Source organism: Triturus cristatus, chromosome 4_1 (assembly GCF_964204655.1).
Source record: "Triturus cristatus chromosome 4_1, aTriCri1.1, whole genome shotgun sequence".
Lineage (NCBI taxonomy): Eukaryota > Metazoa > Chordata > Amphibia > Caudata > Salamandridae > Triturus > Triturus cristatus.
The window spans coordinates 981,898,430-981,914,885 of record NC_140585.1 but is presented as its reverse complement, the minus strand read 5'-3'; the positions used below and the strand labels follow the sequence as shown (position 1 = coordinate 981,914,885).

General features: G+C 46.6%; 1 protein-coding gene across 3 annotated transcripts in view; it reads left to right on the top strand.

Moving 5' to 3' along the window:
* LTA4H (leukotriene A4 hydrolase) overlaps nucleotides 1–16,456 on the top strand; it is a 322,194-nt gene that overhangs the window by 136,066 nt on the left and 169,672 nt on the right. For all 3 annotated transcript variants that reach the window (XM_085653897.1, XM_085653898.1, XM_085653896.1), the window contains exons 9-10: nucleotides 2,909–2,932; nucleotides 8,774–8,844. In XM_085653897.1, coding sequence (XP_085510023.1) covers nucleotides 2,909–2,932; nucleotides 8,774–8,844 — 95 coding nt within the window. The remainder of the gene's footprint in view (nucleotides 1–2,908; nucleotides 2,933–8,773; nucleotides 8,845–16,456) is intronic.

The following is a 16,456-nucleotide window of genomic DNA, read 5'->3' as shown; positions in this document are numbered from 1 at the left end:
CATACATTTGCTAAGCGCTATTGTGTAGATGTTCAAGCGAGCACACAAGCTCTTGTTCGACAAGTCTTGTGGACCCTATTCCAGACATCTGCACCATCTGATGCCAAAAGCCACTGCGCGAGGAGAACTGCTTTACAGTCTCTGAAGCCAACACATGCTACTAATGGAGTATGGTACTTACCTTGTAAGCATCTGTTCGTAGCCTGTAGTGCTGCACATTCACATGCACCCTCCCTCCTCTTCCGCAGGTATTCACTGGTGTCAGAATTCATGTATAATACATTGTCTATGTATAGATATGTACATATATTTTAGTCTTACACATATAATGCTTGAACATTTCTAGATCTTCTCTAGCTCTGCCCTCACTCGCCATAATGGCGGGGAAAAAATTTACAATCTGACAATGGAGCTGTGGAACTTGCACATTGACACGTAGATTAGAAGTCTTAACGTCCCGTCAGCAACAAGACTTCTTCGAGAAAACAAGTTGTAGAGTCCGAGCCCATCACTACATCGCAGTAAGGGGCATAGTATGTGAATTTACAGCACCACACACTACGAATAGATGCTTATAAGCTAAGTAACGTAATCTTTATTCCGTGCTTACTTCCCTTGATGAGGCATTAAAGCCCTTTGCGGCATGCCACTCCACTTAATGGCTACTTCACTCCGTGCCAATCCACGCAGTTCCCCACCACGCAACATACTCTCTCTGCTCCACTCCACACAATGCCACTCGACTCCTCACAGTGGCCCTACACTCCACACCACATAATGCCATTCCACTCCATACAATGTTATTCCACACCACATGCCACTCCACTCAGTGACACTTCACCCCATGCCACTCCTTGCCACACAGTCCGTGCCATGCCACGTCATTCAATGCCACTCCATTCAAATCTAACAAAGTCAATATCTCACGTATGTGAGACCTATTGGCTTTGTCAGTGCTGGTTTCATAACTCAGATGTTCCTTCCTAACCTTTGTAAGACTTCCTGGTCCATCTCGGAGTGTCCACACTTAGGAATAGTCTCTGTGTATCTCCAGTTTATTTCTCAGCTCCCGCATAAAGACTCAAGCCTTCCTTTTGACCGTCAGTCTCTAATGCTAGGCCCTTCCTTACAGCTCTGATGTGCTCAGCTTGAGGACTCCGTCAGCTGCAGTGCGCTTTAGAAACATGTAATTCAATCTACATGTATGTGCGGTGGGAACATCCTCCAATTGCCATCGCTGCTGGTGGACATTCAGTCAGAGTATGTGTGAAGTCGAAAGTACCTCATTGGTAGGGGCACTTCGTCCATGCCACACATCTAGAGTTCCTAACATTTGACTGGAGAAACAAAACACAGCTTGTTCAGACTCTTTATAGAACTTAAAGTGAATGCCTGCCCTCTTTTCTGAGATGGTCTGCAGTGGTTACTCCGCGAGATGTTGTCGCAGATCAGCCGGTAGGCAATGTCTGTGATAAATTTGCAGTGCCTTAGCTGGCTGAAACATGCCCCTGCCAGCCATGGTTCTCCAGCCTCCTTCACGGGGTTGCACTTCTGCTCATGAGCTTGTCACAAAGTCCTAAATTCTAAAAAGAATAGCGGGCTTTAAGCTTGACCCATCGGCGCTTCCTGCACCCGACAACTTTGCTTGGAAAATCTTTCACTGTTATTTCGAATGCAGTGGTACCTGTGTGATGCCCATATGAGGACATCTTACACGTGTAGTGTACACCATCTTCTAGTATTGTCTCGACCAGCTGGTTTTTTTTTTTTTGGATAGTTTCGAGCTTTTACTTTATATGGTTGCCGATAGGTGATTGATTTAACAGGACGGCAATGCTTAAAACAATCAATACGCGGATGCGGCACTGTTGGCTACTAGAATTGTTTTGGAAATATGCAAACTACAAATTTGTGTTCTAGGCTTTCCTTTAACAACCACAGTCGTCTTAATTTAGATGCCCATAAATCACAGGTGAACCGAGATACCTTCAGAAAAGTCTTGAAGTACACATTTCCTGCCCTGCCCCCTCTTCGCATCCTTAGAGTGTTGCTGTTGGTTGCTCTTTTCAGTCCTGCGCATCTGAGAGATATCCCGACTGTTTAATGAAAGAGTTCCTTACCCGTGACACTGGTTTTTAGCAGGGGTGTCTTTCTCAGATTTGGGTGCATCACCCAAGAGGATGAAGGGATGGTAAGCTGTTCTCTGCATCACCTGTAGCATTGGAAACAATTTATCATTCCCCCGTTCGAGCTCTTCTCGCTTTCCTTGGAATATAATTGCAATCTTTCTTAGGCCCTTCTTTCCACTGATGTCTAATTCCAGGATCCCGCCAGCAGGTGGCAGAAGATGCAAGCATGTGAATCTTTGTGTTGATTATTGCGTTTTAGCTGGGGATTTAGTGAGAACACGTTTAATGTTGAACTGTCAGGGAGCCGTCCAGAACATACTTTGCAATGTATAATCCTTGTTGAATGTCTGTTAAGAGGATGGTTTGAATGGGCAGAGAGGTGGGACTTGTATCGTTTTTTGCAAATACCATGGAGAGTCCGGGAGCAGTGCAGTCACTAAATTAATAATGGTGCAGGTTACCTGCACTTTTCTCTATACGAACGATTCAAGTCACAACTGTGTCAACATTGTTCAGAACTGAATATCAATTATTTATTTTATACCAATAGACAGTCGAGAATAGACTGGCAATAAAGGACGTGCAGAAAAACGAACTCCTCTAAAAACCATGCTCTTAACCAGGCAGGGCGATCAGTTGCTTGCAGCGCGATTAACTTGCTATTCTTTTACTGGGAAGCCCCCTTGTATCCAGCGCGAAATGTGTAAAACCTTTCAAATTAGTTGACATGAAAATAAGACGAACCAAGTGGGTCACTGACTGTTTTCTTTCTTTTACAGGCAGGTGACAGATCCTTATCAAATGTAAGTATGTCGTTCTGCAGCGGGTGGCAGTGGTTTCATGTTTATCTGACTTTGGAACAGAGTTCATTGGGATGCGGCTAGGGTAACGATGATTGACGGGAGCCGCCTCTCACCCCCACTTATAGCAGACACTTCTGTGTGAGTTTATTCCAGGAAACATTCTTGTTCTACTGCTTCATACAGGGGGAAACATGGTCCAGACTGCTAAGAAGTAGGAAATGGAAGTGGTCCGATTGGCCAGTCTCTCTGCTGCTTGTGAGATGAGGCCATACAATCATGCTTCCGTTGCCTACGATCACAATTCTAGTTCTACCAAAGTCTGTGCGCCCCCTGAATAGTTTAGCAAGAAAATTAGGCTTTGTTCCATCGGGAGCATACATGGATAACCCTATGAGGTGCATTTTGCAAAAACCCAACGGCCCGCAGGATTAACCCAGATGTTTAATAGTTGTAGAGTTAAGGTTTTACATGAGTGGATGACCAGCCCACCCTTTTACCTGGAAAGCAAGCCCACCCTTTTACCTGGAAAGCAAGCCCACCCTTTTACCTGGAAAGCTGGAAGAGATCACCAAATCAGGGAGGAAGTGATGGTGCTTTGAGGACAACTTTTCTCTAACTTGTTATTCAGCTGGGGAGCGAGGAGTCTCCAATTGTAGAACAATATCGTCTAGGTTGGCGAACATTTTCTTCCACTTGAAGTAGTGTGGTAGGGCATTCACGTTCAGTGTAACCGGCAACAAGGCCTTGTGGATTGTGATTGTCAGTCTGTCTAGACCAGGAATTGGTTGGAGGTCAGACAGAAGTGAGATGCCACTAAGGAGGAGGCAGGGGGTGTTATGTTAATAGAAATTTATAGAGCGCACGGTCACCACAAGGTTTCATGGCGCTAATTGTTGCAAAATGACGCGGCGGGGTAGCTAATCGTATGTCAGCGCAAACAACCATGTTTTTAGGGCCTTTCTAAATCCCATCAAGTTTTCCTGCACTCGGATGTCCAGAGGCAGCGAGTTCCAAAAGCCAGGTGCAAGGTAAGAACCTGCGTCCCCCCTGGCGTTTGAGTTTGATGGTAGGAATGGCAAGCAGCCTGAGGTGGCCAGACCGTAGATTGCGACGTGGGAACACTGTGATGACCAAAGTAGTCCATTTGTTCTAAACAGTTGAGAACTGTGTATTAATGCAGGCTGACGAATACAAGCAGATAAGATCAGGAATAGAGAGACTGGTGGATTACGATGGATACCTGTCACTAGAGACCTAGCAGGGGTTTGCTAATATAAAATAGTGCCAAATATTGGTTGACTATAAGGAGTGACCTCAGAAAATGGACCTTTGCACTAGAGCAGGTACTACTTTATTGTGTGAGCTATGCACTCGGAGTACTTGCCGTTCACTCGCTGTGTAAATGAGCCACAACCTGATAAGAATGGGGAATCCAACTTATGGTGTGAAGAAGGATCCTATTAGAATAATTCCTAAGTACGTTCTCCTCCATCATCAAAAGTGCATTTATTTAATGTTTTTGTCTATAGAGCGTTCTGTCGCCCAGAAGTGTGCTGGCACTAGGCCCAATGTGCAGACAGCAAGAAAAGCTGAGAGCAGCTTGGCAGAAGAGAGGTTTTCAACTGATTATGAAACCAGGCATGAGAACGGATATTATGATGCTTCTGAGGCAAGTTATTCCAGAGAGAGGAGCCTAAGGATCTAAAACCTGTAGATTCGCGGTCTGGCATTCACGAAGTCTATGATGGTGTTCCTGGTGTCCAGATGGAAGAGGGAGGTGATGGTGAGCACAGTCGGATGGTTATTGTGAAGGAGACACCAGTGAATTTTCTTGCACAAGGGACCTGCAGGTAGACCCACGTTACATGAGCTGCTGCCAGAGCGTGCTCAGTACTGGGTCTGCATGAATCCCAATCTAAGACTGTACGAAAAAGGCGGTACTAACCGGCCTAATAGCAAGCCACTTAGCTAGGAAATTTCTCATGGTCTTGACTAATGCAAGGAGGAGAGTACATTTTGACAAATGCAAGGAGGAAACTAATTTGTCTGTAATTCTTTAGGTCCTTACTTCTAAACTGGCCGTTTTAAGCAAAGGGGCGACCATGTTCATTTTACAAAAAATGGGAACTCTCCCAGATGTAAATCAGTTGTTAATTGCTCTACAGAGTACTGATGTGAGCACATGTGCCAGGGACATCCAGATGCCCAGTGAACACAAATCATTGTAAGAGCCACATTTTAAATTGTCCAGTGGTGCAAGGACCACATATTATGACGCAAGAGAGCTGAGCAAAAATGGCAGGTTGTGAGATGCTGACGTTAGTATACAAGAGGCTATTGGAAACATATGTGACCAATTTGTTCATAGATCTTTAGGTCTCGCATAGGCAGCGCGTATGCGCTGCTCTAGGAGAGGGCCTTTAGGCATCGGTCTTCACTTTTCAAGCACTCGCGCTTGTGGCGGCATCCTCCTTGCGGGAGCGAGCAGCGGCGCGGCCACGTTAATTAAAAACGGATGGCCCCTGCGCGCTGCTGCTCGCTCCCGTCAGGTGGATGCTGCCACAAGCACGAGTGCTTGAAAAGTGCAGACCGCTTGTTTACAGTTGTGAGGGAGAGCTGATACAGGCCAGAAGATTGTTTGATTAGTTGGACTGAGTGTTATTTAAGAAAATAGATACAAGTTGACCAAGTGGCTGCGAAAGTTGATTGGGACAAGCCCACTTTCCCCAGGGACACGTTAACCAGCTTAGCTAGGGCCGTTGCTCTTTTTAGCCCTATCTTGCCCCTGATTTCCCCCAATCCCTTCTCCAGATTTCATCTTTTTTTTTTTTTTTATCATCTCATTACTTCTGTTTTCCTCCCATCTCCTGCTCTTTTTCATCTTTCCCATCCGTTGCTCTTTCATCCATCTAGAGCCTTCTTTGTTTTCCTCTTCTTGCATCTTTCTGATTTTGTCACCAACCTTCCTCGCCAAGTCCTATTTTTGTAGTACATTTTGTAGCCATTATTTTTTCCCTGCAGTCTTTCATAGTCTCACCCTTCTCCGTTATATCTTCATCCACATTCTCTTCCCATTTTGTAACTTTCTTCCTCTTCTCCTTTTCTTTCTTGGTTTTTCTTATTGGTTTCTCTCTATCCCCTTTTCTTCTACTTTCCCTTGCCGTCTTCTGTCACCTCTCCCTTCTTTCCTCACCTTCTCTTCCCTTTCATTCTCTTCACCATCTAGTTTCTCTCCTTTGCCCTGCTGTGCTCTCTTTGCTAGTTGTGGTCTCTCCCACTATAATGTTCTTTCTCCCTTACTCCTCCTCTCATCCTATCCCCACCCCTCACTCCTCCTTTTCCACTGCCTTCGCCCATCGCTTCTCTCTTCCTCTCTATTCGCCCCTTCTCCTCTGCCCTGGGGGTGTGGCTCACATGTGTGCAGGGGTGGCACGCATCTCGCCAGCGGGTCACGAGGTTTGTGGCCCTGCTGTTTCCTCCCAGAGAAAAGATGTGAGGAAGGTTTTTGGGAAGCCAGCCTCTTCGGTTTCTATGAAGTACACCACGCTCTCGGACTGAAACAGAGGCAAGTGTTAGCCAAGGCAGATATTGTGGCTTTTGCATAGTGTATTCATTTGTAGGGTGTGCTAAGGCTGTGAGTCCCCGAGGACCCTATAAGGGGCCTACGTGCACAATCAGCCTATGAAAGATTTGGGCTCTTGTAAATCAAATGTTGGTCAAACTCCGACTTAAAATAAAATCTAACGGCGTGATTGGATAAATATTTAATAGTTATATTTTTTTTATCGAACCGAAGTATTCATAATGTAACGATATTCTCTACATACGGAATCTATTAATCAAATGCACGTAATAAAAATAAGGTATATAGCTACGGTGGCTCAAAAGATATAGGTGTGATGGATATACATGTATGAGGCCAACAGATTAAACATTCAAATAGACATTTTTTGGGGCTGTACAAATGATATACATTTATTGCCTCCTTTTTTTTTCCTCATGCTGTCTCTTTTGTCTGTCTTTGGTTAGTTAGCTTGTCTGTCTGTCTTTGGTTAGGTAGGTAGCGCAGTGAGTTAAGAAGCTGGTGTAACGTCCACGTCATTCAGTGGTGACTACCTGGTGGTGGCAGCCATTAGTATATTTGAGGGTGCCGCCTTTTCTCTACCCTGGGATTCCAACATAACAGACTTTTGCCAACAGCAAGGAGTCCAGTCTGTCCAAGCGGAGATAGCAAGCTAAAACGTAATTTCAAACCTGAAATACATCCGATATCTGCCACATAATATAGCAAAGGCAAAAGTGGTGCAGATAAGCCTGATAATGATTCAATCCATGACGGGACAGCACCCAGGTTAATGTACTGCATGACTAACCACTTATAAGGTTCCAAAGGCGAGACCTATTGGCTATGCCAATGCTTGTTTTAATCTTGCCACTGAAAAAAGATGGTAGATAAATAGTGCTTGGGGAAGGATGACTCCATCCCCAGACAGCAAGGAGTTGCAAATTATTGGACCGCATTAAATGGGTCTGAAGGCAGGTTGGAGAGGGTGCCTGAAGGGTGCCTAAAAGGAGGTCTTAGCAGTGTGCAAGCGTAGTTTATAATGCCTCAGTTGTTCTCTGCGGAGTATGTGTCCTGAGTTAGTGTGAGACAACACTAGAGATAGGAGGTCCTTGGCTTATCTGGAGAATGTGATTTCAGATTCCACATGCAGACTGAAGTCAGAGAATCATAATGTGTAATCACTCGTTCCTCCGATTAGTTTAATACATTTTTCAACCCATTCTTCCTCTGTCAGGAGGTCAGTATGTCCAATGGTAGCGCAGGCCGTTGTGGGGGAGTAAGAGACTTACTTTCTAGGGGCAGCTATACAGATGAATGCAAGTTTAAATGAAGTGGCTGCTCACCCTCTCGTCCCATATGATGCAAAAACCCTCAGGCAGAACAATGATATAAATAGACTCAAGTCTTTGGGGGATAAGCTGCTCACTTTGGGGCCTTGGTGGTGATTGGGCCACAAATTGCAACTGTAGTATTTAAAGGATTTCTTGATTTGTGTGGAGGATGCCTCTTTTGCTTATCAATGTTCTTAAAAGATTATTACATAAGACTTGTGGTCCGTGTAGCAAACTCTTAGCTAATGTTTTATGAAGAGTATCACTAGTATGTATAGGTCTGCTATTCTAATATTTCATAGAAAGTTAGAATTTATTGAACCAAAAAACCTTAACATCACTTGAGTAAGATTCCCTGCTTGCAAAACAATAGAGCGGAGCTTTGTTGCTATGTACACATGTCAGAGTTTGGAAAGACCAGCAGCACATTCCTAAGAAGAATGACCAGTATTGTAAAACGTACTACCTTAAGATCACTAAACAGAATTGAGCATGTATTCTTGGGTGAGTGTTTGTTTATTGAGTGTGCTGGCTCTCAGAAGTGCAGTTTATATATGAGGCAAACCCTTGTTAAACTTTATTGTACTGTTCGGTTAATACAACTTGTGATAGGTAATTGTCAGCATAATTAGTGCTAATCCATGAACGAAACCCTTCTTAGAAGCAAACAATGGTTAATACACAACATTCCCAATTACGTTTCCAGTAATTCCTTTCCCAAAAGTACTAAACTGCATAAATCATGCAGAGTATCCAGAAGATGGCAGTCATTAGTTGTTTGAAGATAGTTATACGTCCCCAGAACTTCTGCAAGAAATTACACTATTCTGCAAGCAAACAGAGCAAAAGTGTGTTTATTATTGTTTTTGTTTCTTATTTTGCTTTCATCCAAAAATGCTAATCAACTTTTTAAAGTGAAATTGTGTTCTTTGTTTCATACTTTAGGTAATTGCTCATGAAATTGCACATAGCTGGACAGGAAACCTAGTTACAAACAAAACATGGGAACACTTTTGGTATGTTGATGTTTGAAATATAGACATCCATGTAAAATATAAATTCTGAATTTCTTGTTGCATTTCTTTTTAAAATGTACTGCACAGTAGTAACTTTATTTTGTGGATTCCAAGGTACAATACAATTAATTATCTATCAGTAACCATTGTAAAATTTTTTGTGCTGATTAATAAACCTTGATCTTGGGTGTGTACTTTCTGGTACTGCTTGACTTGAAATAATTAAATATTTCCTATACCCACCGCAGTGAGATGTGAACATTTGCTGTAACTGACATGAAATGGCAAGGATACTGAATTGTATGGTCTGCCTCACAGTAGCAAACAAAGCCTTATATTTTGCAAGAGGTGTAGACTCACATAGTGCATATTGGAAGCAGTGACTGTGAATTCTTCCTCATCGTTACTACTGCAACTTTAGTTTAATCTTCAATCTTTCAAAAACATACACACTCTACACTTGCACCAGAAATGCATTTGGCAAAAAGGAAATCTCAAACCGGTGTTCCAAAAACCTGTGCTTTGTAAAAATCTAGATTGCAATATGTGTTTGACTTAAGCTCAGCCAGCACATCCCTTCATTCTCCTGTCGTGCCTATGTTCTAGGGAAATGGATGATCAGACAAGGTTGCATATTTTATAAAAGAAAAGGGGAGAAAGGCCCCTATCCCTTACTCGCCAGGTATTACACGTATGTCAAAAAGGTGCATATTTTATACCCAGTTCCCAGACATTCATTCTGTGACATCTGGTATACTTATTGTGAACTTTAAGGGATGCTAAAAGCTCATTGGCCTAGAAGTTATGTAGTGAACCAGAGAAAAAGTACGCTAATATATTTAACTCTTTTTCTATTTGAGATGGGAACTGGAGGTGTAAAGGCTTCTCTAGGTATATTCCAGCTTGTTACTATTTCAAAAAACGCCAAAATTCAATTATCTTCATATTGAAAGCGTAAGTCAGTATACCTTTGCAGTGATTATGGTTGTCCGTTTCACCATTCTTTTGTAAACCAAATGTTATTGCTTTTATTGAAACTGATAAAGAAAAGGATAACCCATACACCATTCCAGGCCAAGTACATCACACTCATGAACATCACATACAATGCTAGCATACAAGTCATTCCAGATTGTAATGTGGGTTCACAGTTCACCCCAAATTTTCTTATTCTTGTATCGTCACCCCCTTGTTACATAAATCTATTCTTCCAGCTTGGTGCACCAGTCTATTGCCTTACGCCAGGACGCTAACCGAAGAGGGTTCACAGAGTTCCACACTCTGGCAATGTCTCTTTGCAATCCGTGTTCCTAGTCCGAGTGTACGCCACCCCCATGTGCCCTCTAGATCCTCCAACAAACTAAGGAGAGCAACCTCAATTGAGGGGGTGTGGTATCCTCCAGTACCTGTGAGGGTGCAGAATATGGCTACCTAATATTTCATGATCTTCGGACAGGACCAAACCACATGTAAAGTCTGCCCCCCTCTGTACTGCATCTCGAACAGGCTGAGGTTGTGCGACATCTTACCTTGCACAGGCACATTGGGGTCAGTAGGTGATATGCTCAACATTCATTTGTACCAGACAAAGCCTGAAAAGGATCGCCAACTCTCTTGGTGCCATTCACTGTCCTCCAGGGAGCCCACTTACACTTCCCATTTGAACCTCACGGTGGTGAACAGGTCCAGTGAGTTGATGACTAAAGACTTATAAAGGTAAGATATTCCTTCCTGTTCCAGTGGGCACATGATCAGTTGTGCTTCCGGTGTGGTGAACTCTGGGGCTACACCAATAGAGTAATACATCAAAGCATAATGGAGTTGTAAAAAATTAGTGAATTTGGGATCGGTGGAGGTTAAAGTCCTCTTGAAGTTCCTATAATGAGTGATTGTAGGAACCCTGCCATATATCCCCCATCCTAGAGATGCATATGAGATCCCACCTACTGTACCCCTCAAGTCATGCTGTCTGTCCCAACCAACTACCCTTCCATGGGGGAAGGGTCTGCAATGTGATCCTCTTGCCTCGCCTAGTCCGAGCCTGCACTGACCTACATACTTGCAATACCGTCTAGGAAACATCTGGCAGGGCACCCGGAATCGGCGCACCATAAAGCATGCTTGTGATGTTGTCACACCCCAGAGGAGCCACTTCATTGCAAAAGGCTGGATCTGCCCAGAATCCCCCCCCCCCCCCCGAAACCAGACATTTAGAACCACCAATTCCGAGGTCCTATAGCAGAGCCGTATGTCTTCTACCACTATTGACAAGAACTAGCCTATGAATGAAAGCAGTATGTGTGTTTTGTCCAGTAGCGGAAACGTCTGTTTCTTAGGAAAGCCCTCACCCACCAACCTGGTTGGTGGCATGCTTCATCATCGGGCACCACCCGATGGCACCGAGTGTGCCCCAGGTGTGCTACGACGCCTGTTTTAAGCGGAGTGGGTATTAGTGAGTGTGCAGTGGTGTGTGCGTGCAGGTTTAAAAACTGTCCTTGGGTCCCACTACCCTGGGGGGTTATTTTATTGATGGGCCTTTGGCAGTATTAAAAACAAGGCTGCGGATGTATTTGAAGAGTGCTATGGTCTCCCTCATCCACTATGGTCAACATGTTTCAGCCAGGCCGTATATTGGTCTGGCTTTCTTCAGGACCTTAAATGTGAAAAAAGTGATTAAACTAGGTCAATAGTGTTTATGTGACCAGGTATGTGATGCACTCTATGGTGCACTGTGGGTAAGAGGAGGAATTCCTCTGGTGGTTAATACTCTGCTGATGTCAGAGCGAAGCCTCATGAGTTTCCGGCAACGGGGTCCGGCTTGTAGTCACACTTTCGTCAAAGCTCGCGACCTGCATTGAGACCTACTTAACTCCAGCCAAGTAGGTCTCAATGTGAGTTGGAACATCTTGTTCGAGGCATATGAGCTGCAGATTGTACACTTAGCATAGATCGCCATCTGGTGTTGGGCCCGGATGTTTGCAGTTTGTTTTTCTTCTTGGACAGTCTTTGGAAGTCACGAGTTAAGTGACTCCTCCTTCGGTCCGTACTGCGCATGGGCTTCGGCTCCATCCTCAGATTGTTTTTTTCCGCCATCGGGCTCGGATGTGATACTTTGTGCTCCGGCTTCGAACTTCTACGGTTCCAGCCTCGACGGAAAATCCTCGTTTCTTCGAGTTTCTTCATCATCATCTTCATCTCTCGAAGCGGCACTTTTCTCCATCCCGTACATCGGCACCGGCCTTCGGGCCCTCCTCGACTCCGGTCCCGGCCGATGGAAAGGACTCCGTTCAAAAAGTGCCCAAAATGTGGGTCTAAATTTCCCCACACCGACCTCCATCACGTGTGTAATCTTTGCCTCTCTCCAGAACACGAGGCCAGAGACTGCCCCGCCTGTAAGTCTTTTCGATCGAAGAAAACCATCCGGGATCGAAAAGCTCGACGCACCATGGCGCACTCATCGTCTGCAGCTCCACCGGACATCTTCGGAGACGGCGCCGAAGCTTCGGGGCAAACACACACCGAGCAGGAAGAAGACTTCGTCAGCGCTTCCGAGGCCGACGACTCCGACGTGGAGGACATCACACCGGCGCAGCGGGCCGCGAGTACTGTGCCCCCTCCCACCCCCGCGCCCAAAACCAAAGAGACTCTGGTTACTCCCTCGCCTGCCGGCCTGGGCAAAACCAAGACCAAAGCTTCGATCACCCCACCTTCGGGCCCGGTGTCGAAGCCTCCAAAGTCTCACGGCAGCTCGGGATCGAGCCAGCCGACGCCCGGTGCCGAAAAACAGCATCCGGCACCGAAGAAAGCTATATCCAGCTCGACTCCGAAGCCACCGGTGCCGAAGCCTGGACTCTCGGTGCCGACCAAACACAAATCTGTCGGCACCGACGCTCCGGCGCCAAACTCCTTCGACGCCGAAAAAACCGGAGGCCCCAAAAAAGCATGGCGCACACAAACCATCGAAGTCCTCGGTTCCGAAATCACCGGTGCCGACGGACGATTCGACGCCATTGGCTCTGTTTACACCAGACCCTTTACAAAAGACTCTGTCCAAAGATCCAAAGACTGGGCTATTGACTTTAATTATCAAGAAAAGACGCCTTGATACTCCGGCTCCTCCTCCACCACCCAAACGGAAGGACTCTGCTACTTCTCCCCTCAGAGTGCCCTCCCCACTACCACCTCCCCTACCTCCCCTACCTCCTCCACCTCCTCCACCCCCTCTCCCTCCCAGGTCTCCGCCACCTTTACCTCACTACTCTCCGGCCCCGGCCCCAGATCCGGATGACGGGGACCCGGACAATTATCCGGCGGACGCCCCAATGGATCCCACTCCACCAGGGACCCCAGACCCGTGGGAGGATTACAATAACCCTGATGTACCCGATATTCCTCAGGACGACCTATACCCATCCAGGCCGTCTCCTCCAGAGGACTCCTTAGGGTTCCATCATTTAGTGCAGAGAGCAGCACACTACCATGGGGTGGACATGCACACTGAACCAGTGGAAGACGACTTCTTACTGGATACATTCGACATACAGGACAAATCCACCTCTATCTTACCCATGCTTAAGGGTGTCACCAAGCATGCCGCAGAGGTGTTCAAAGACCCTGTCAGGGCCAGGGTACTAAACCCTAGAATAGAGAAAAAGTATAAGGCGGCACCCACAGACCCTGCATACATTAAGGGCCCTGCTCCCTTATATTCCCTAGTTGTCTCTACAGCTAGAAAGCGGGCTAACTCCCAGTCCTCAGGAGAAGCCCCACCGCCAGACAAGGAATCCAAACTCCTAGACGCGTCTGGCAAGCGCACCGCCTCTCAAGCTGCAAACATGTGGTGCATTGCAAACACACAAGCGCTACTTGCGCGCTATGACAGAGCACACTACGACGAACTTGAGGCTCTTATGCAGCACCTCCCCGAGAAACACGAGCGTAGGGCTCATGAGCTAATACAGGAGGGTAAACTCGTCACAAACACCTCCATTAAGTGTGCCCTCGATGCAGCCGACACTGCTTCTAGAGCCATAAATACCAGTGTCCTGCTTCGTCGCCATGCCTGGCTCAGGATCTCAGGGTTTAAGCCTGAAGTCCAGGCGTCCATACTCAATCACCCCTTTGACCAACAAACTCTCTTTGGGCCCAAGGTAGACGAAGCGTTGGAAAAGATGAAAAAGGACACAGACACAGCAAAGTCTTTGGGGGCACTCCAAACACAAGCCTCTAAACGTTCCTTTCGACGCTCCTCCTTTCGTGGCACAGGCAGAGGCTTCTCCACCGATAGCACCTCTACCTCCTACAAATCCCCTCCTCAAAATACCTTTTCAAAGGGCAACCAAAGGGGTGGTTACAGAGGCAACAACAATAAGGGCAGGGGCAAAACTAACAACACCCGTTCTGCCACCCCGCCCACACAATGACTTCCCTCCGCTCCCCCCAGACCATTCCACTCCGGTCGAGGGCAGACTACAAAACTTTATCCACGCATGGGAGTCCATAACATCGGACAAATGGGTGACCCAAATCATTCGGTCAGGGTACTGTCTCGAGCTAACATCTACCCCGCCCAATATCCCACCAAGGCACCGCCCAATGTCTCAAGAACATTCCACACTGCTCAAACAGGAGGTACTCTCCCTCCTCCAAAAACACGCTATAGAGCAGGTCCCCATCAATCAGCAAAATCTAGGGGTTTACTCCCTATATTTCCTAATACCAAAGAAAGACGGGACCCTCAGGCCCATTCTGGACCTCCGGCCTCTAAATGCCTACATACATTCAGACCATTTCCATATGGTCACCCTACAACAATTCCTCCCGCTCCTCTGTCAGGGAGACTTTCTCACAACCTTGGATCTGAAAGACGCATACTTTCACATTCCAATACACCCCTCTCACAGGAAATACCTCAGGTTCGTGGTGGACGGGCAACATTACCAATTCACGGTTCTCCCCTTCGGGGTCACCACCGCACCACGGGTGTTTACCAAATGCCTAGCGGTAGTAGCAGCACACCTCAGACGTCAACACATTCACGTCTTCCCTTACTTAGACGACTGGCTGATAAAAGCCGCGTCTTACCACCAATGCGTGCAGCATACAAACAGCACCATCCAACTGCTCCACCAGCTAGGCTTCACGGTGAACTACCAAAAGTCCCACCTCATACCATCTCACACAAAGCAATATCTCGGGGCCACTATAGACACCTCCAAAGGTATTGCCTATCCAAACTCAGCCAGAATCACAAGCATTCAAGCCTTACCCAAAACATTCCTTCCCCAACACTCTCTTCCAGCAAGAGTGTTCATGAAGCTCATAGGAATGATGGCGTCTTGCATCTTTATAGTGCCCCATGCAAGACTACACATGCGTCCACTTCAAGAGTGCCTAGCACAACAGTGGAACCAGGCCCAGGGTCAGCTGACGGATCTGGTGTTGGTGGACGGCCGCACACATCACTCTCTGCAGTGGTGGAACACCACAAACCTTTCCAAAGGGCGGCCGTTCCTGGACCCGGTTCCTCAGGTGATTCTAACAGCGGACGCATCGCTCTCCGGCTGGGGAGCGCACCTCCTACACCTCACAAAGCAAGGTCTATGGACGCCACAGCAAAAATTGCTCCACATCAACCATCTGGAGCTCTTGGCGATCTTTCTAGCCCTAAAATCTTTCCAAAAACAGATTTCGGGCAAAGCAGTCCTCAATCGCACAGACAACATGACTGCAATGTATTATATCCAAAAACAGGGGGGGGACACACTCTCCCCAGCTCTCCCGCTTAGCCCAGAGCATATGGAGATGGGCAATTCCCCAAAACATCTTTCTCCTGGCACAACACGTTCCAGGCGTACAAAACACCATGGCAGATCTGCTCAGCAGACAAACGCAACAACTACACGAATGGGAACTGCATCCGCAAGTTCTTCAGCCATTCTTCCAACAGTGGGGGCATCCTCAGATAGACCTCTTCGCCACCCACGAAAACAAAAAATGCCCAAGCTTCGCCGCCAGATACCCACACCCATTGTCCAAGGGCAATGCGATATGGATGAACTGGTCAGGCAGATTTGCATACGCCTTTCCACCTCTCCCACTAATTCCATTAGTGGTCAGGAAGCTACAACAGCACTCCCTCACACTCATTCTGGTAGCTCCGACGTGGGCCAGGCAGCCGTGGTACACCACGCTACAACTATCAGTGGTACCACATCAAAAACTGCACCTATCCCCATGCCTCCTAACCCAGAACCATGGAGAAATCAGGCACCCGGACCCAGCTCAGCTCAACCTGGCGATCTGGCTCCTGAAATCCTAGAATTCGGATACCTTAACCTTCCCCCTGATTGCATGAACATCCTCATGGAAGCCAGACGTCCTACCACTAGAGCATGTTATGCCGCAAAGTGGAAAAGATTTGTTATTTACTGCCGTAACAATACAATCAACCCTTTAGATGCATCCATACAGCACATCATATGCTATCTGCTCCATCTTCACAGGTGTAACCTGGCATATTCATCCATACGCCTACACCTAGCAGCGATCGCTGCTTATCTACAAAACAGACAGCATTTATCACTCTTCAGAGTGCCCGCTATTAAAGCCT